Raw genomic sequence first — 21,126 nt, forward strand, 5'->3', positions numbered from 1 at the left:
CACATCCGCCCATATTCTCCTCTTGATTGTTATTTAGTTTCTGTTATCCGCTCTACTTCCTTGCAGAGGTCAGTTTCTGGAGTACGATCGTAAGGAAGTGACGGCTCAGCCCAGAGAGTGGAAGAAGTATGAGTTTCACTATGATAATGTTCTCTGGGCTTTCCTGACGCTGTTCACTGTCTCCACTGGAGAGGGCTGGCCACTGTAAGTGATTAGAACATGTTACTAAAGGTGACCTACTCATCAAAAATTCACATTTTACATGTTTTTATATCTTCATTTGGGTCGCCAATGCTTCTAAAAACAACCCAAGCGCTTAAAAAAACAACTTCCCAGACGTTTTTTGGCAATAAATTCATGTTTTTTGGTGTCTGGTAAATGAGCCGTTTCAGAAACCTCTGGAATGTAACCTCAGAAATCAGCAGGCACTGCCCGTTACCTAGCAACCCCAGCAGAGTTCCGCTCGCCGCCTAGCAACCCCAGTGAAATTCCAGGACGTTTGGTCAGCTGGGTTTACCAAAAAATATGAAATATTTATACTCCTTTAATATATTTTAATGGGATTTTATGTGATAGACCAACACAAAATGACATCTGTCTAATCTAGTAATTAATTAAAGGAACTCTGGTCAGATGAGATCTAAATTAAAGTTTAACCTACAAGCAAAGTGCAACAGAGGCAGAAAACTGACAGACACGTGACAAAAATGTCTGTTTCTCCATCTTTATATCTGCTGTTCTTGTTACAAGAGCTTCACAAGCAGCAGGTAATTATACAGCAGCTTATGGGAAACGAGCAGATCGTGATAAAAACAGAAAAGATTCCTGCAGAAGCTGCTAAATACTCGCAGGAGGAGGATTGGAGCCCACGCCGCCTCTCTGCAGACACCTGTAATCTGAGAATAATGAGTCAGATCATTTCGTTTTACACGCTAAAGTCCTGCAGAAACCTCTGATCCACGTGGCTTTATGTTGAATCGTTCAAATATTTTGGTTTAGTTTCTAGTGCAAATGTATTAGTATGCTTTAAATAAGACAAAACTAACTTAAAAACTTTTAATCAAGAAATAGGAGCTTGTTTAACATCAATAATTCCTTAATATTGATGGAAAAGTTCTAGTTCTGAAGCAGTTTATTTCAATTGTAGCAAGGCATTTTTCCCATGTTGTAAGTGAAATAATCTGCCAGAGGAATTATAAATTTTTTATCAATATTAATAAATTATTTACTTAAAACAAGCTCCTGTTTCTTGCTCAAAAGTTAATTTTATCTGACTTAAGGTGCACTAAGAGATTTGCCCTAGAAACTAAAATACTTGGGAAGATTTTGTGTTTTTTCAGTGTTTTACTATGTAGCTTTGATGAAAGTGATAATAATTTAAAACAAAGAACGGTTGCTACGGCCGGGTTTTATTTTGGAAACAAAGAAAAAAGATGAATTTGTGAGAAAAAAGAAGTCAAATTTCTCAGAAAAAAATGTCAAAATTCAGAACGAAGACAAATCAGAATTCTGACATTTTTGTTACTATTTAATTTAGAATTCAGAGAAAAAAACTGAAGTTCTGAGGAAAAATAATCCAAAAATTTTAATTTACTTCTGCTATTAAAGTCCAAATTATGAGAAATAAAATTATAATTCTGCGATTATAAGCAGGAGTAGTACAATTAAAGTTCGAATTATCCAGATTATTACATGGAAAAATGTCTTATCATTGAAATAATCTAGTAATTTTTCATCAATATTAAGGAATTATTAATTTAAAATAAGCTCCTGTTTCTTGCTGAAAAGTTAATAGTTAGTCTTCTTCTGATTTCAAGTATTTGCTTTAGAAACTAGACAAAAATACTTGGTAAGATTTTGTTTTTTGTTTGAAGATTTGTTTCTCCACCTTTATTGGCTGTTTTATTTACAGCAGCTGTGTTTACAAAAACTTTAAAATTGCGCAAATTAAAATTACAAAAATAAATTTGATTAATGAAAACACGTCTATATAGAAAAAGCTCATGTTTTTGCTGTGCTTTTTTCCCCCAGTTGTATCGGAATTATTTTTTCACAAAACTACACTGGAACACTTTTTCACATTACTGAGTCACATGATCAATAACAGGACGTTACTACTGGCAGAAACGACAAAGAAGACGACAACAGGAAGTAACTGGAGGATGATGGCGCTGCATATTTTTAATGAGTTATCACATGAACAAACTTACTCACATGTGATTTGTATTTAATTTCTTATTTAATGGAAACACCACAACTGGAAAATTATATTTTATCAACAGTAGTGGAATATCAACAAAGCTTTGAGCACATTTGTAGTGGAAACAGAGATAAGTCTTCTTTAAGTTGTATTCCTGACATATGTGGATGACTCGTGGAAATAAAAACATAACAAAACCTTTGAAAACAACATCCAAAAGAAAACTTGGAAAGAGTTTCAGAGCTAGAAAAACCACTTTAGAAGATAAGAAAATAATTTGCTCTGATCTATTTCTACTAATATGCTGTTTGGCGGGCGGTTATATATTTAGTGACAAAAGCAGATGATTATCTCAGTGCTGCATTTCAGCATTTCATTTTGCGTCTCACCAGATGAAAGTTCTTGGAGTGTATCCGGCAGAGTTGAGTAAAAGCTGAAGGAAGCGGAGGAAGCGTTTTAATCTCTACAAAAGCATCGTAACAAAGCGTTTTATCTCTGAGTGTTTGATAATCTCCAGAGAGTTTCTCTTTTCAGGGTCCTGAAGCATTCTGTGGACGCCACGTACGAAGACCAGGGCCCCAGCCCGGGTTTCCGCATGGAGACGTCCATCTTCTATGTGGTCTACTTCGTGGTGTTTCCGTTCTTCTTCGTCAACATTTTTGTAGCTTTGATCATCATCACCTTCCAGGAGCAGGGAGATAAGGCGATGTCGGAGTGCAGCTTGGAGAAGAACGAGGTGAAGCTTCTGGTTTTATCTGCCAAAACTACAGTTTATTTATCCCAAAATGGCTTACAGAATACGTCATTAAAAGGAGAACAGGAAGGGTTTCTGTTTGCATTCTTCACGTATGCTAAGAGTGGAGCTAGTATTTTGGTTAGCGCTGTAGGATTTTTGCTAACTTTCTTAGCTCCCTCCAGATTAATTTTTCTGAATTGCTAATTTACTTGGTTGTTTTATAAACTTTCAGCCGAATAAAGTTCAACGTCTGTTGAAGTTTTGGTTATATGGTTTTTTTTTATTGCCTCCTTACGTTCTCCACATGTGATGTGGTGGCACAAGTTACACTTATTCTGTACCCAGAATGCAATGCTGCTGTTCTACGCTAAAATGAGCAATTAGCGAAATCAGCAACGGATTTAGCAATACTCACAACTATATTATAATATCTGAAGAGCAACTATACAGCTAGGTGCGCAATAACATATTTGACCCTGTTGAGGTCTATACTATCTACATGAAATTAGCGCTTTAGCATTAGCTCCCACTAAACACCATGTTGGTTTAGTGCTTTAGTATTAGCAAAACTAATGCTTATGACTAAAGCTTTAGCATTAGCATCTACTGAACACTGTTGTTATAGCACTTTAGCTGAACTAATGTTTATCATCAGGGCTTTTATCATTAGCTTCCACTAAACATCATGTTGGTTTAGTATTAGCAAAACTAATGTCTATCATTAGTGTTTTTATCATTATCTTCTGCTAAATACCATGTTTGTTTAGCATTGGAGGAACTAATGTTTATGATTAGTACATTAGCATTCACTTCTGCTGAATACCGTGTTTTTGTAGCACGTTAGTGTCAGCATATCAAATGTTTGATTAGTACAGCGGCTTAATACTGGTTTAGCATTAGCGGTACTAATGTTTATGATTTATGCTTTGGCATTAGCTTCCACTAAACATCATGTTGGTTTAGTGCTTTAGCGTTAGCAGAACAAATGTTTATGACTGATGCTTTAGTGCTAACTTTCTAGTTAGCGGTGCCCGCCACTGACTTTGACTTTAAAAATATCCAAAGGTTTTTCTTCAACAGAGAATATTTCCACCCAGTCAGTTGTTGTGTTGTCTTCCCCACAGAGGGCCTGTATCGACTTCGCCATCAACGCCAGGCCGCTTACACGATACATGCCAGAGAACAAGCAGTCCTTCCAGTACAAGATGTGGAAGTTCGTGGTGTCGTCACCTTTCGAGTACGCCATCATGACTTTAATCGCCCTCAACACCGTCGTCCTGATGATGAAGGTCAGAGCTCACTCTTGAAAACTTATTTTTTTTATCCTCAGGCTTGGGGAAGTTTGTCAGTTTGTCTCAAAACAAACCACAAAAAAAATTTTTTTATATCATTAGTAGGTTGGAGATTTTTGGAATTTGTTATTCTCCTGCTTCTATATTGCCTTGATCAGGCGGTAGAACAACTCCGTTAAATAAATGAAACCTGGAGATGTTGGGATTGTTAATTTAATGTGCCTCAGCAAAGGGAAGAAATAACATAGAAAAACCATTAAAGAACAACTCAAAACCACTTTTTCTCACTCTGTAGCATTGCTCTCTGCAATGCTACAAGCAGACTCGTTGTCATAGCAACTGACAACAACACCACTTTATGTTTCAGGATTCAACACCAAAAAACAATTACAAACATTTCCCACACAAAGAGCAAAACATTCAGTCCGTCACAGTTTAATGTTTGCAGGCTTGATTTTTATTTTGTGATTATTAATAAGTGATCACTGTGGCAGATCAGCTACCGCTGCTATTAGCTAAGCTAACACTGCTGTGGTTGATTAGCTAATTTAAACCGCTGCTCTACTGATTATTTATCAGAGTTGGTATTTAGGTCAACACACCAAATTCCACAGCACAACTACATGTTACGGTTGTCATAGTCAAGCTAGCATAACTGACATCCTTCCTCTCCCTTGTTATTTTTTCTTAATTAAAACTTTTTCCTGACTTTGTTATCTAGTTGTCGTAGTGTTGACAATTAGTAGCAAAGCCCTACGTCACTTTTTCTTTTACATATCAGATGTACATTTAAGATTTAGCGCGTTATGTTGACAACTTAACAGAGGCAACCAATGCTAGCCACTTAGCAGCTTTTGCCCTCTAGCAGGAAGATGAAGGTGTGACTATAAAACGGCTCCAGCCGACCCAACACAACAGAACCATTTAGTATAATGGTAGAGTTTCATGTCATAATCATCACACACAGCCCACACAGATATTTTAGTGGGTTAAAGTGTAACTGAGGCATTTTCACCAAACATAAAGCTTGTAAGCAGGTGTGAGTAATCGAATGGCTGTCAGCTACATTTCCTCTTTCAGGTTCAGATTGTTATGCAGTCAGTAATATTCATGTTTTCTCTTTTTGTCCTCAGTTCTACGATGCTCCAGTGGTGTACGAGTCTATGCTGAAATACCTCAACATCATCTTCACTGGCCTCTTCACACTAGAGTGCATCCTCAAGATTATTGCTTTCAATCCACTGGTGAGCTGTTGAAGATAATCTTCTGTGCACTAAACACTCGCTCTCTGTTCCGGGGTTTTTATGTTGAGAAAAAAATAGAACATTTCCACTAAAAAAAGATTAATCCCAGACATTTTCTAGCGTTTGAACATTTTTGGGGTTCCAGTTGAACACACCATAAGGAACTAGCTGTTAGCTCAACTCTGATTAACTGTTAGCTATATTCTGACCATTGGTTAGCCTATTTTCATTATGGTCAGCTGTTAGCTTGACCCCAAGTAACTGTTTTAGGGCTGTAACCTTGATTATTAAAATTCCTTGAGGCGAGGTGCTGTGGTGGCGCAGGGGACAAATACAACCCACATATGGAGGCCTTAGTCCTCGAGGCGACTGTCGCAGGTTCGATTCCCGGCCTGGTGACTGTTGCCGCATGTCTTCCCTCTCTCTCAATACCTACCTTCCTGTCTGAGCATTTTCAAATAAAGGCCACGAGGGTCTTAGAAAACAATTCCTTGAGACAAAATATCTGCCTCAAAACTTTGTTAAATTGTGTTTTATTATTTAACGTGCCGTGTTCCGGTCGGGTGATTATTTATGTTTCACAGCTCTCTCACTTGCGTCTTTGAGTCATAGCAGCATAGCATCTGATTTTCAAGTTTGATCTGGGAGAAATTAATCGATTGATGTCTAACTTTTAGTTTTTATTGTGTTTGACTTGCTCTAGACTCAACTCTGGGTAATAATTAGCTTTAGCCTTCTGTAGCTTCTAGCTTGACTTTGTTAAACCTCTAGCTTTGTACTGGCTCTGTTTAAAGCCAGTGCAATAAAAGGTATGTGTGCAATGATCAATACTGTTAAAATGTCAATATCCAATCTAAACCATACTGTATAAGGTGCTAAAATTGTTTTTCATTTTTAGTTCAGGAATGAACTTTGCGGAAGCAAAGCATAAATCTTCTCTTGACGTGAGGCTGCCAGTTTCACCTGCAGCTCAATTCCATTTACAAGGCCCATTTATTAAATAGCTTTTCTCACACACCATTAACCTCCACCTGTTTAGCTGCTAAGCTCACATCTGTCTTTTTTAAACGCTTTGCTGCTGTAGCGGTTCAGAGAAAACAGCTGTGGGTTCCTGGCAGAAACCCCGGCCCTCAGGCCCGTCTGACGGTGTTCAGGGTCCAGACAGCACCTCATGATTTATGCAGGAGATGCTGTCGGTACTGTCAGTATGTGTTCAGTTTGTTTATCATGCGTAAATGTTTATTTCTTGAAACAATTAATTAGATTAATCTGATTATTCAAATAATCGTCAGCTAATTTAATAATCGATTAATCGTTATCTGGAGTATACAGACCAGTTTCTGTTGCAGTTTTGAGTCTAATCAATTTATCTTCATGTTTAAAATTACACACAGAGGCTCAAATACACACATACACTAATATGTAATTAAATGTTCCCTATGGCATTGTACCTAAATCTATTTTTTGTAGCCATCAGCAGGTTTCTGGTATCAATCTGGCAGAATATTTGACCACCATACTTTAGAAAATCTGTAGTGTTTATTTAAGTTGGTTGGAGAAAATTCAGATTTCACCCAAAGTCCACAAATATTCAATTATATTTATGGCTGAAATGATTAATCGTGATTAATCGATTATTGAAATAATCGTCCACTAATTTTGTAATTGATTAATTGTTAAATGTGAAACAGACTCCAAAAAAGAGGTCATTAGGTCAATAAAACTAAATATTCAGAGCAGCAATTAAGCCAAAAGTGTAATATATATATATTATATTTTGCATTTAAGTTAAAAATGTAAAACTCCTAGTTTCACAGTTTTATCCTCACTCAGTTCAGATTTACTAAATTAATACTACAGTATAGCCTTCTAAGGAATAAAATTTGTATTTTCTTATTTAAAAAAGGAATTAGATTATTTGTTTATTTGCATCTTTTAATATATTTCTAATAGTGTATAAAAATTCTTGGTTTGATTAATCGTCAGAATAATCGCTTAATCAATTAGTAGAAGAATTGTTACTTGTTTGCTCTTTAGTTCTTTGTGTTTTTCATCCACACAACATCTAATTTTTTTTTCCAAAGATGAGTAGAATGAATTGATGATAATATTAATCTCTGTGTTTTGGTTCTACTTTGTTTCAGAACTACCTGAAGGAACCCTGGAATGTGTTTGACTTTGTGACGGTGATTGGGAGCATCACAGACATTTTGTTCACAGAGATAAATGTAAGACCTGCAGCCACTTTGTGCAACGTTACATATCCTCTGCATCCAACAGGCGATTAACAAACTTTGGAGTAAAGTCACATTAAATCAATGTAATAATGTAAAAAAAAAACTATCAAATTATCCTTTATGTGGTGGTTTATTTTGATAAATTTTGCTCAACACAATAAATTTGATTTCCTGTTTAACACTTTGCACAGATGTAATGAAAATGGGCTTTCCATTGTTTTCCACCTTCAGAGCAGCAGTAGAAGCCATGCTTTGTCTTATTCTCGTCGTCTCAGTTCCTTAAATCAGTAAAAATTTGATTGAGAAACATTCAAATGTTCAAAATGAGAACATGGCTCCAATGAAAAAAAGCACAAATATTACAAAGATGCTTAGATGTAGCTGATTTGGAGGACTGAGACAGTGCTGATGTGGTTTCCTGTGAGTCAACGCCCGCTGTGTTTTTTCCTCTTGAGGACATCAGTCTTCTTTTCTGTCTCCTTTCTCGCTTCTCTCTTATTTCTGTTTGGCTGTTTCCATCATCTACTGTGTCTGCTGGTGCCTGTGCCCTCACTCTGTCACATCTGACACTTCTAGACGGTAAGTGGCTTTTCTTGTCGCCTGCTGGTTCTTCTTCTTCTTTTTTTCCTTTCAGTTTTGCCGTCAGTGTGTGCGCCGTTCGGTCTCAGTTTAAAGTATCGGCTGTTTTTCCGATGTGACATGATGTTAGAGAAATGATAAACCGAGAGCTTCAGCTGGAACCAGTCAGTCTAAAGCACTTACAGACCGAATGTCGTGCAAGAAAATAAAAAAATATATGCTGATTCCATCTTTAGAAGGATCAAATTTAAGGATTTTGGCAAAAACAGGGCTGAATTTAGAAGAATGAGGGCCCCAGGGCTGGAGATATTGCTGGTGCCCTATCTCAAAAAAACCTAAAAAACTTTTAATCAAGCCAATTACATAATATTAATAGGTAGGCCTGAACATATACAGGTATGAATTATTGGATGGTTGGTTTATAACGGGGTTTCTCACACTGTAGGCGCCCTCTAGTGGTCCAAATCTTGTAAATAACCATTTATTTGTTGTGATGTGAGCTCACAGTGCTAGCTTGCTAAAAGATTGTTTTAAAATATTTACGACCAAGTGGCTTAAGACCGGGTCACTTAAAAGAAAAACTGAAGACAGAAAACATCAAGCATCTGCATCTTAACACCTAAAATGAAATAATTATTTATGCAGGTTTGTTTTGGGCTGCCAAAGCAACTCAAGTCTAATTTTATTTGGCCATAGTTCTAAATTACAAACACCAATGAAATGTCATTAAATTTAGGATTTTGTCTGGGAATCTTTTTGACACCTCCTGGATGAATTGCTGATTCACTTTTGGAGTATTTTTGGTAGGTTGACAATTCCTATGAAGGTTCTCCACTGTTGGAGTCTATTGAGCTCCACAGTGCTTTGTGTGTTTCCTAGCATGTTCTTCTGATCTTTTGGATGAGTTGCACTTGTGGAGTATTTTGGCAAGCTGACCACTCTTGAGAAGGTTCTCCACTGTTAGTTGAAACAAATGATGCCTGCAGAGCTTTTACATGTTTTTATTATTTCCTCTTGGATGGATTGCAGATTCACTTTTAGAGTTATTTTGGTTGGTCAGTCATTCCTATGTTTATTGAGTCTATTAAGGTCTGCAGAGTTTTAGATGTTATTCTGGAAACTTTCCTGACCTCCTGGATGAGTTGCTAATGCGCTTTTGGAGTAACTTTGGTAGATCGGTGAAGGTTCCTGGCTGTTTGAGGCCGTCTTTATTTGTCTCAGTTCCTCACAGATATTTTCCTTTCTTCCAGAACAAGATGATAAACCTGAGTTTCCTGAGGCTGTTCAGAGCTGCTCGCCTCATCAAGCTGCTGCGCCAGGGCTACACCATCCGCATCCTGCTTTGGACCTTCGTTCAGTCCTTCAAGGTGAGTAAAAAAGAAAAAAAATACAACACAGTTGACTGTACACTGCACACTGACTGTAGTGTGCTAATGAGCAAATAGCGAATAATTATGTTTGTTTAAGAGAAAAGATAAAAGCATTTTCTCTGGAAGTGCAACTAATTAGCCACTCTAATGGAGTGTGCTTCCCTCTTGAACAAACCCAGGAAATAGACGCTGTTTCCTTTAACTTCCAGCCGAATATCGCCTCGGCGGACAGCCGCTGGGATTTCCACACAGCGCCGAATCGCTCGCTAAATCCCCCTGGGAGAAGCAGAGTTATATGTGCAGCAGCTCAGGGACTTTACAGGAGGTTTAATGTCAGCGCTGAGAGCTTTTAAGCCCGGCAACAACAGACAGACAGTGGCTGCGGAGTCTTAAAAGGTGGCGATTTAATTACAACTGTTCGCCGCCTCCTCCTCCTCGCAGCGAGATAAATAGCCGGTCAGAGGAATCAGCCCTGCTGGTCTAATTCACGTCTCTAAATAAGAGCAGAAACTCTGACAAAGGAGGGCTGGAGAGATTAAAAAGAAAGGACAGGAAATAAAAACTTTTTTTGTGTGATGTCTATTTGGAAGATGAACAAATTTCAGATGTTTTTCTGTTTGTTTTCAGGCTCTGCCGTATGTCTGCCTGCTGATCGCCATGTTGTTCTTCATCTACGCCATCATTGGGATGCAGGTGAGCAAAAACTAACTCCTGAAAATGATGCATTTTCTGTTGCTTTCACAGAACTGTAGATGAGAGTGATATCTAAAGTGCTTTGGTGCGAACAATGCACAAGGTTTGGAGCGTTTCCTTTGAGCAAATTTATTCTCGGTGTGTCATATTGCTCAGTTCTATGGTGAATAAAAACGCAGCTACTGCAGCTTTCCCCTACAGCCTGGTTTGTGTTTTCTGTCCTCAGGTGTTTGGGAACATCGAGTTGAACGAAGAGACTTCCATAAATCACCACAACAACTTCCAGACCTTCTTCCAGGCCCTGACCCTCCTGTTCAGGTAACCTGAGATATTCAGCGCTAACGCTTTGATCTGCGGCGTCCATCTTGACTGCTGGCTCGCTGTGTGTCATCAGGAGTGCAACAGGCGAGGCGTGGCATGAGATCATGCTGGCCTGCCTCAGTAACCGGCCGTGTGATAAACTCTCGGGAAGTTCAGGGAAGGAGTGCGGCAGCGATTTCGCCTACTTCTACTTCGTGTCCTTCATCTTCCTCTGCTCCTTCCTGGTCAGTAACTCAGGAAATCAGATGATTTCCCCATCATTTCTAAGCTCTTCTCAGAGTTTACATAGTATGGTACAGAGTATTTTTGGTTTAGTTTGTAGTTTAAATATATTAGTACATTTGAAATAAGACACAACTTAAAAGTTACTTTTCAGCAAGAAATATGAGCTTGTTTTAAGTCTTCAATTTTGACTAAAAAGGCTTTAGTTCCACTGGATTTTTTTCACATGTAACAAGATATTTTTCCTGTTTTAAATGAAAGAATCTGATCAACATCAATAAATAATACGACTGATAGAATATTAAGTATGTTCAATATTCACAATCCAGAACCGCACAGCATTCTGGGAGACGCAGGCTTCAGCTAGCTAAGCTGGGTTGGTGGAATCAACTGACTGACTCGCTCTTTGGTTGCCTAGCAACGACCTGCTGCATAACTGACGCAGCAACAGTTTCATGTTTCTCCACTGGGCCTAAAAAATGGCTTAAAAATAAATAAAAAATGTCGTGAACAGAAAACTGGATAAAACAGGAAGATTACGGCAACAGTTTGGTAATATTTCAGATATTTAAAACAAAAAAACTAATTAATAATTATCAATATTGACTGATATGAAACGCTTATATCAGTCGTAGCATCCAGACATATTTGTGAAAATATTGTCATAATATTAGCAGAATAAAGACATAATTTTAGCAGAAGAAAGTCTTAAAATTATTACAATAAAGACGTTTTTATTGAGAAAAAAATTTGGATATTTAATTTTTTGTTATTTACTTTGTTGAAGTTTGCATAAAATTACTACTTTAGTCTCCAAATATAACAATTTTATTCTTGTAATTTTATGACTTAGTTCTCAAAAGTAAAAAATAAAATTACAATATAATATGTAGGTCAATATATAGATATATGTAGGTCCAAATAGAAGCTGTTAAACAAGATGGCCGCCCAGGTACTGACATCACTCTGAACTTGGAAACCCAAGGAGTGGATTGGTGGGAAAAAAATCAGATTTTCAAAAACAAAACTTCAATTAATTGATAAAATAAATTAATCTCCCAGTCTTACATGTATAGAAAGTTTATAGTTACCTGATCCAATCAGGTCAAATGTTCATTTCCTTCATTTTGTCCATTTCTTAATTCACCCAGATGTTGAATCTGTTCGTTGCCGTCATCATGGACAACTTTGAGTATCTAACTCGGGACGCCTCCATCCTCGGGCCGCACCACCTGGACGAGTTCATCCGCGTGTGGGCAGAGTACGACCCCGCCGCCTGGTAGGTTCCTCCTGCAGCGCTGCGCTACGACGCGGCGGCGTTCCACAGGACGTCTGATGCTGAAGGAAACAGGAAAAACTTCACCTAAAATCTCCTCCCTGCTCCGCGTCCTGCTCCTAATCCGGCAGGCTCTGCTTCCTCGCCGTCTGCTGCTGAGTCTTCCTGTCACTCCTGCAGGTTTATGTCAGGCCTGTCTGTTTCCAGGCGGCTCGCTCTGACTGGAGCGGAAATGCTAATTCTGAGCACCAGGAAGGCTAATCTGTCTCAGATTATTTTCACTTCATTACGTTCTAATGAAGCTTCCTTTCTTTGATCAGGACGCCGTTAGAGGTGAGAGAAGTAAAATAAGGATTTGCCGTCACCTGACAGACATTATGGGGGAGGAATTATAATTTATTCCTCTCAATATGAATGAGCCTGCTGCACTGCAAAAACACAAAACCTGACCAAGTATCTTTAGTCTAGTTTCTAGATCAAATATGTTAGTACACTTAAAATATGACTAAAATTACAAAGAACTTTTCAGAAAAATAAAGTTGCTTGTCTTAAGTAAATAAATCCTTAATATGGATGAAAAACTTCTAGTTTCACTAGCAGATTATTTCACTTACAGCTAGAATATTTTCATCAGTATTAAGGAATTATTTACGTAAAACAAGCTCCTATATTTTTCTGAAAAGTTACTTCTAAGTTAGTTTTGTCTTAAAGACAAAACGAAAAAAATACTTGGTAAGATTTTGTTTTTGCAGTGTTTATAGTAAAATTATGTCTGTTTTCAGAAGTTATTGGATTTGACATTAAAAAAACCCCCAAAGGTTTTTATTCATTTATTTAGATATATATGAGAAAACATTTTTTTAGCTGTTTTTAATTTTGGACATTTCTGAGGTAAGTTTTTATTACACTAATTACACAGTTTTTGATCTGAAACGAAATACTTTATTATCAAATTAAATTTTCAAATTAACGACTTTTTGTGTTTAAAGTGGGGTCATGAGCAGTAGCTATAAGCAGTAAGTATCTTACACACAACACAGTGAATTCAGTGCTGAGCTAGGAGGTGATCATTAGAAAAACTAAAACTCTGAGCAGATTTAGCATGTTCCACTTTAAGATGTTTTTACTTTTTAGATCTATTTTTGTGATTTTCTTCTTTTCGAAAAAAGTCCCCAACTTCCCGAAAATGGTGGGAATCACCATAGCAACCATCCAGAAAGCACTTTCTGTTTTCTTGCTGGTTGTGGAGGAGGCTCTACTTCTGCTTTTCAAATACGTAGGGTGGTATAACTCTGCATCTGTTTGCAGCCATTTTCAGATGGGAGTGTAAACGCTGAGTTTGAGGAGGCGTATATTTGGATATAAAGTGACAAGAAGCCCTAAAACTATGGAAGCACATTGCTGTCACAGAGAAACATTTTTTTGAGTGCCATCATGTTATAAGTTGACACTAATTTTGTTTAAACATGGTAGTTATCTTGCTAGCTAAAATCTCAATGTCTAAAAATGATTCTGTGCAAAAGGTGTAATGAAAATGTTTTGTATAGGCCATAGACCAATCCTAACCGGTTCAAAAAAAGCACAATTAAATAATTCTCCAAACTCAGATGAATGAAATTAAATCTTATGTAAAATGTAAAATAAAACGAAAATGAAAAAAATATATTTATCATAATAATAATTAAACATAAAAAAATAAAAACAAAACTTTCATGTCCAATTTGAGACGCAGTAGGAAGATGACAGTTTATTAAATCCTTCCTTCAATTGTCTCATCCAATTATGTCCCACATCACACACATCTAATTTTTACTCACTCTGAAGATACTGACTACTCATAGCTACCTCACACAACCCCATCTTAGCAGAGAAACCAAGCTGCTCCTGTGAGTTCTCCTGTTTTCTAACCTCTTGATCGTGTTTCATCTTTTTCAGTGGGAGGATTTGCTATCGGGACATGTACAAATTATTGCGTTTAATCTCGCCTCCCCTGGGCCTGGGGAAGAAGTGCCCCAACAGGGTGGCTTACAAGGTTTGCTCTCCCACACAGACCCTTTGTTTTAAAGGAAGAGGCTGTGCTGGTTCTGGACTGGTTTCACAAACGCTCAGCGATCCGGTACCAGCGGCGGAAACAAAAACATGCCTGCCATGTTTCCACCAGGGGGCAGCAGGGAGTCTTAAAGGAACACGCCTCTGAAAATCAATGTTTTGAGCTGATTATAAATCCAGAATATGAAAAGTTTAAATTTAGCTGATGCATTTATTTATAAAAGTTTCAAGCAAAACACCAAATTTTCTCGTTTCACCTGTTTTTAAACAACCACAACCTTCAGATTTATTTTATGATTTTATTGCTAAAGCCTGTTTTAGTGTTTTTACAGTGAATGGACACCTTTTGAAATTTATTATCTACAAAAAATAAATGAATATTTTTTCTATTAAAATAGCTCATGCTTAGTTGGATATGCTGAGGTTGTAACGTGACAAAATGTGGACGGTGTGAATGGTTTTCACTCAGAATGTGTTTCCAGAGGAGTTTTCCTTTAAATCCTTGGGTTTAAAAGTTACCACCCCACTCATTTCTCCCACCAGGTTCCTCCCATCCTTCCTCTTCTCTCCCGGGATCCATTATTGGATGAATCAATTCAGCTGCAATGGCATTCCGGAGAAAAATCCCGGAAATCTTATTAACAAAGATTTCTGTGTTCTCCTCCTTCCCACCCCCCATTCCCATTTTCTGTCATATTTCTTTTCTCTCTCTTTTTTTGCCATTTTTATTAATTTACTGCCAATCCCTCTCCGTGGAAATCTTCCTCCTTCCCTCGTGGAAGCGGCCGCATATGTTACCGTGACATGTACGAGATGCTTCGCGACATGTCTCCTCCGCTCGGGTTGGGGAAGAAATGCCCTCCCCGGGTCGCCTACAAGGTAGAATCCGCTTTCAAGCTGCTGCTCCTCTGCTTCCACCTGCCAAACGCCTTCAGGCTTCTGTCACTTTGATGCACTCTACATCTCCTGGCCGCCTGTTGTGATGTTGTTTCTGTCCGCCTGCGTATCGGGGTTTGTCGTTCATCTTTTCCTCTGCAGTCAGGCTGCGTGAAACCGATCGGTGACACTACAGAATCAGAGAGAAGCAGGAAACTTCACAGTTCACAGAACAAAGATGGCGGAGCTAACGCAGAACGGCGGAGAGAAACGGTTCAAACTGAGTTCGATACGGGATGAAAAATACACTTTACCCGGTTCTGTTTTGAAATATAAGCTCCCGATACGCTCCTTTAGTTTCACCTTAATTCACCGGGCTTTATCGATAAACTTATAATGTTCGCTTACACTTTGTTTCAGTTAATTTTATCCGCCATTCAGGCTAAGGCGCCGTTGGTCACCTTGAAGGAAGTACACCTCGCTGCAGCAAACAGAAAGCAGCGAGGACGGACAGTTTTACACTTTATTTGGAAATGGGATCAATGCACTCCGGAAATAAAAGGGGCTCTGTTTCCTATATTATCCACGATCTCATTTCCAAATAAGACATGAGTGCCATGTGGTCCGTCCCGCCGCTTTCTGTTAGCTGCAGCGATGTCCTTCTGCCTTGAAGCGGCAGAGCCTTTGATTCTGAAACAAACATGGCGGAGCTAACAGAACGGGAAGAGAAACGGTCCTAAATGAGTCCGATGCGGGATGAAAAATACACTTTATATTGAAATATAAACACCCGATAAACTTATGTTTCACCTTGATTCAGCCGGGCTTAATGACGAAGCAGCGTCAACTTCTCATTAACCAATAACTGATGTGCTACAAAGGCGAGTACGTCATAAAAAAAGCGGAGATAACTACGAAAAATGGTAACATGATGGGGAAATACATGATTCCGATAAGCAAGGTTTATTTTTGAGTTGTAATTCTGTATGAATATCTCTTCATGGGGGATAAAGTTTATATTTTATTATTTTCACCTTTTATTTTTGTGTTCAGCAACTTAAGAGGTTGCTGTTTTGTTACATTTTATAAATATGTCTATTAATGTGAGAACCACGATTTCTAGTTCACTCAGTCAGTATTAAATACAGATGTAACAAAATAATGTTAAAATTTGACGTTTTTTCAAAAATTAAACGTAAAATTTAGCCATTTATGTTTCAGAAAGACAGTTTTTAATACAAGGAAACTCAGGTATTTAAGAAAGTGGCTGTTTATTAATAAGATCAATTAACTTTAAATGTAACTCAATTGATAACTTGTGCTGTAATATTATGACTTTATTCTTGTATGACTTTATTCCTGTGTTATATTGACTTTATTCTTGTAATTCTAAGGCTTCTTTCTTGTAATTTTATTATTTAACTTCCTAGCTTGGCCCTGATACTCTGTTGTACTTTCCTGCCAGTCGTGTTGAAGTCTCAGCGATCGTCAGGTATGCTGACTTCCAGCTGCTTACCTCCTGACATGCAGACGTAATGCGACTGTTTCCAGCATGTGCACAGCTGTCAGGTTGAATCAAACTCGACGCGGTCCTGTCCTTGCCCCAGTTAGAAACGCCGGGCCTGACGCCGCCGCGCCGCGCCTCCAAATATAACTCCTGCTGCTGCGAATGGACAGGGAAAGACACAAACAAAGAAATTTATTCACATAAACCTTTCCGCTGATCTTCCTCCTGCCATCCTGCGACGCATTTCTCTGGGTTGGGAATTTTAGCCTCCAGTTTCCACCTCTTTTGTCTTTTTTAATGACTTTTATTTTGGCTGCTTTGGGCGTTTTTCTCCCATTTGCATCTGAGTAAACCCTGAGCATGTGAAGTGTCAACAAGCATGTGTCCCTTGTTCACCTTCATTTCATCTGTTTCTGCAAAGAAAATTCAAATAGTTTCATCAGGCTGTTGCACTTCTTTCAAACTGGTTGGAAGTTGTAACAAACCATCTCTTACTGGTTTTGGTTTTGACCCAATAAACGGCCACAATGTGAAAGTGAAACATTAAAACATGAATGTGTGCAGGACTCACACATGGGATTTATTTTTACAATGGCATAATAGGACTATTATGGATAAAAAAACAAAAGAGAAATAAATTTCCAACAAAAAACAATTTTCAGTTTGAAAAGTTGAACGTTTGCTAGGAAAACAATTCAGAAATTTTTTAATTATTTTAAGAAATTATGTAGAAAAAAGTTGGACATTTCAAGGCCTGAAAAGTTTAAAATTTGCTTGGAGGAAACTCAGAAATGTTTAGATGAATCTAAGGAACAAACAAGAAAATATCTGAGTTTGAAAAGTTTAAAATTGTTAGAAAGCAACTCAACTGTTGAGGTTGATCTAAGAAATTTGCTGGATAAAAACCAAAGTGTCTGAGTTTGAGAAGTAGAACATTTGGTAGCATAACAGAAATTTTGAGAAAACTTGAAAATGTCTGAGTTTAAAAAGTAAAAAAAATATGCTAGAACAAACTCAGACATTTTGAGATTAATCTCAGAAATTTTAGAGAAAAAAACGTGAAAAGTTTCTGAGCTTCAAAAGTTAAACAATTTTTATTTTTTACATCTTGGTGAAACATTTGAACTAAGATATTTGTTCACCGGAAGATTCTGTTTTTGCAGTGTAATAAAGTACCACACTGAAACCAAACACATTTAAACTGATGAGGATTAAACAAAATGCACCTAAAGTTTTTATTTTTCTTTAAATATTGAAGATGTTGTGTTATTCTTCTCCTCTGGTTGTTTTTGTTTTGCTTCCACTGAATTACCAGGAATAACGGTATTGACAAACTGACCCTCCAGGTTAGATTATTGATCGGCTTCTAAATCACTCATTGATTAAAACACAGAGGAGATGCTGGACTCTGCACTGCAAAAACACAAGATTTTACCAAGTATTTTCTTTTCATTCTTTAGTGTAAATATCTTATCACTAGAAATGAAACAAATCTAACTTAAAAGTAACCTTTTAGAAAAATACAGGAGCTGATTTTAAATAAATCATTTCTTAGCGTTGATTTTAAAAAGTATTAGAACAATTGGCAGATTATTTTATTATAAAATAACATTTTTAGTGTTGTAAGTGAAATAATCTGCTAGATTAGAGAGGTTCTTTATTAATATTCAAGTGTTATTGACTCAAAACAGGCTCCTAAACCTCACTAAAAGGTTACTTTTAAGTTAGTTTTGTCTCATTTCAAATGTGATTTTTGTGGTAGAAACTAAACCAACAAATACTTGTGTAAGATTTAGTGTTTTTGCAGTGTAGCTGCTTACAGCTTCTCCAGTGAGACGATTTTCTGTTTTGCTGTTTGTCGCCGATTTCTGGTGATTCCTGAGCAGAACCTTTTACTGTTTCCTCTTTTAGTTTAGAGTTGCTCACCCTGACCTTTAACCTTTCGATCGGCAGCGCCTGGTGAGGATGAACATGCCGATCGCCGACGACAACACGGTCCATTTCACCTCCACGCTGATGGCTCTGATCCGCACCGCGCTGGAGATCAAGCTGGCGTCCGGTGAGACTCACAGACCACAACTCCCAGAGTTCCCTGCTGCTGTACGGGCGACTCATGTTGATTTAACCTGATGCGTGTGTGCCAAGGCGTGCTGGCGCAGCGTCTGTGCGACGCCGACATGAAGCGGGAGATCCACCGCGTTTGGCCCAACCTGCAGCAGAAGACCGTCGACCTGCTGGTCACGCCTCATAAGTGTGAGCCGCAGCTGCAGCACCAACTTCCTTATCCAACTTAAACGTCACATTTCATAGCAAAACATTTAAGTTTACCTCAAAAATTAACTATTAGTGTAATAAAAACCTTCCTGTGAACTCTAACAGGTCAAACATTAAACACACGTTTGACAGTAAAAATTAGGGATGCAAGATATATCGGCTCCAACATCAGTATCGACCAATATTAGCCATATATATATATATATATATGTATATATATATATATATATATGTTTATACAGTAAAGATTTTCTTTTTTCCCCTCAGTCAGCTGTACTTTGCTGCTCCTCTGGCGCCATCTGGTGGCCACAGGAACAAACTGCGTCTGACTGTTTTCTCTCTGCAGACAACGAGCTGACTGTGGGGAAGGTTTATGCTGCCCACATGATCTTTGACTACTACAAACAGAACCGAGCCAAGAAGCTCCAGCAGCAGAACCCGTCTGGGATCTCTCAGGTAAACGGATTGAGGACTGGTTCTGACTGAACTGGTTCTGACTCACTGGTTTTACTGGGATGTTTTCATATTGAAATGTTTGTTTTGGTTCTGGTCTCTTTGCAGAGTAAACTGGGTGCTCTGTTCCGCCCAGTTCTGCCCTTCACTCATCTACACGAGCCGGCGCCGCCGATCAAACCGGCTCTGCCACCAGAACCGGAACCCAAAACACAAGCCCCGCCCACTTTCACCAGCAGCACCGCCACCAATGTGGACGCCAACATGGACGCCATGTAAGACACCCAACGGACTGTTCATCTGTTTATCCATCTGGTCATCCAACCAACCATCTAACATCCATCCAACCAACCATCTAACATCCATCCAACCAACTAACATCCATCCATCCATCCCTGATTCTATCAGTGTTAGTTTCCTTGGTTTTGTCTGGTCATAATGTTTTGCAGTGTCTCTGTTTCCTCTCCCAGTCTGAACCAGAGGACTTCCATTAAACATTCCCAGTCTGGAGATTTCTCCCCGGTGGCTGCGAGGCTGAAGCCGCGCCGGCGGCTGCAGAGAGGCCAGTCAGAGGACGTCCACTTCTGCAGCAGAGCTCAGGTAGAAAATGTACTTCCTGTTTCTGATTCCTCCAAACTCCCGCTGACGGCGTTTCGTTTCAGGAGCGGCAGGCCGACCCGAAGCCGGAGAACATGTCCGACTCAGAGGGCCGGCCCGGCCTGGAGAGCCACGCCAGAGCCGCATCGCTGCCACGCCTAAACGCAGAATACCACGTAAGCATCGTCTTCCTCTACTCGAAGGCTTTCAAAATGGCCGACCTGAAGATTCCCTGGTGGAAACACCAAAGGTTGTTGTGCTAGTTTATAGTGCAATATCTTAGTTTTGTTTAATTCAATTGTACCAACTTAAAAGTAGTTTTGCAGCATGATACAGGAACTTCTTTTAAGTGAATAATTCCCTAAAGGGGCAGTGTTATGTAAAATAGACTTGAGCTTTATGTCATGTTTTAATGTTATTCCCGCATCAAAAACAAACGTGGAGTGTTGATTCTTTCATGCATTTGAGAAATACTTTAATCTCCATGGCAACCATTCAGCTGTGCAGAACACGTGGATGGACCTAGCTCCGCCTTCGAGCACAAAGCTCCTCCCTCTCTCAGCTCCTTCAGACTAGCCGGCAGTAATAAGCAAACATCTGGAGCTGAGCTCAATCTGTGAGCCACTTCTCAGTGCAATGCTGGTAAAAACGTTGTTAAAGGGTTAATAGAACAGCCATGTTGTTTCAGAAAGAGCAGGAATTTTAAAGAGACAGAAGCCTAACTTCAAGGCGTTAAATTATGTAGTCAAATTTATTTTAAGTCATACGATACATATATAGCATATGAAGTTAACAAAGCTACTTGATTATCTTATAAAATGGCAATACATAATAAAGCCCCTTTAATATTGATGAAAAACTACTAGTTCCACTTTATAACAAGACATTTTTATCATAAGTATTTTATTTTTTTTTTCCATCATTGGTAAAAGACCACGAGTCATTTCTCCCTGTAGCGCTAGACTTGTGTGTTTTTGTATTTACCCAGAATGCCCTGCGTTGTAGTCCACTTCCTGGTTTTGGATCAGTCTCCGGTCCACTTGGCATTCACACTGAACCCAAACAATCTGGACTTTCTAAACAAACCAACTCTTCTTTTATTCACATTATTTTCTTGTAAGAAGTTCTGTATTTATATAAATGAATTAATCAAAGTTTTTAACAGAAAATATGTTGAATTATTATAAAATGTTTAGATTT

The 21,126-nt window shown here is 38.4% G+C and overlaps 1 protein-coding gene across 18 annotated transcripts in view; it reads left to right on the plus strand.

Annotated features, from left to right (window-relative positions):
* LOC116724430 (voltage-dependent N-type calcium channel subunit alpha-1B-like) overlaps positions 1–21,126 on the plus strand; it is a 135,571-nt gene that overhangs the window by 106,409 nt on the left and 8,036 nt on the right. For 7 of the 18 annotated variants that reach the window (XM_032570113.1, XM_032570115.1, XM_032570124.1 and 4 more), the window contains 18 exons: positions 67–204; positions 2,735–2,936; positions 4,061–4,225; positions 5,362–5,472; positions 7,617–7,700; positions 8,286–8,288; positions 9,539–9,655; positions 10,286–10,351; positions 10,578–10,669; positions 10,746–10,896; positions 12,046–12,173; positions 14,106–14,202; positions 18,556–18,661; positions 18,748–18,855; positions 19,223–19,332; positions 19,438–19,604; positions 19,800–19,929; positions 19,992–20,102. In XM_032570113.1, the coding sequence (XP_032426004.1) occupies positions 67–204; positions 2,735–2,936; positions 4,061–4,225; positions 5,362–5,472; positions 7,617–7,700; positions 8,286–8,288; positions 9,539–9,655; positions 10,286–10,351; positions 10,578–10,669; positions 10,746–10,896; positions 12,046–12,173; positions 14,106–14,202; positions 18,556–18,661; positions 18,748–18,855; positions 19,223–19,332; positions 19,438–19,604; positions 19,800–19,929; positions 19,992–20,102 (2,086 nt within the window). Of the gene's footprint in view, positions 1–66; positions 205–2,734; positions 2,937–4,060; positions 4,226–5,361; positions 5,473–7,616; positions 7,701–8,285; positions 8,289–9,538; positions 9,656–10,285; positions 10,352–10,577; positions 10,670–10,745; positions 10,897–12,045; positions 12,174–14,105; positions 14,203–15,001; positions 15,099–18,555; positions 18,662–18,747; positions 18,856–19,222; positions 19,333–19,437; positions 19,605–19,799; positions 19,930–19,991; positions 20,103–21,126 lie in introns of all 18 variants that reach the window. The other 11 variants (XM_032570118.1, XM_032570123.1, XM_032570128.1 and 8 more) reach the window with 3 other exon arrangements.

This window comes from Xiphophorus hellerii, chromosome 8 (genome assembly GCF_003331165.1).
Source record: "Xiphophorus hellerii strain 12219 chromosome 8, Xiphophorus_hellerii-4.1, whole genome shotgun sequence".
In the NCBI taxonomy this organism is placed as follows: domain Eukaryota; kingdom Metazoa; phylum Chordata; class Actinopteri; order Cyprinodontiformes; family Poeciliidae; genus Xiphophorus; species Xiphophorus hellerii.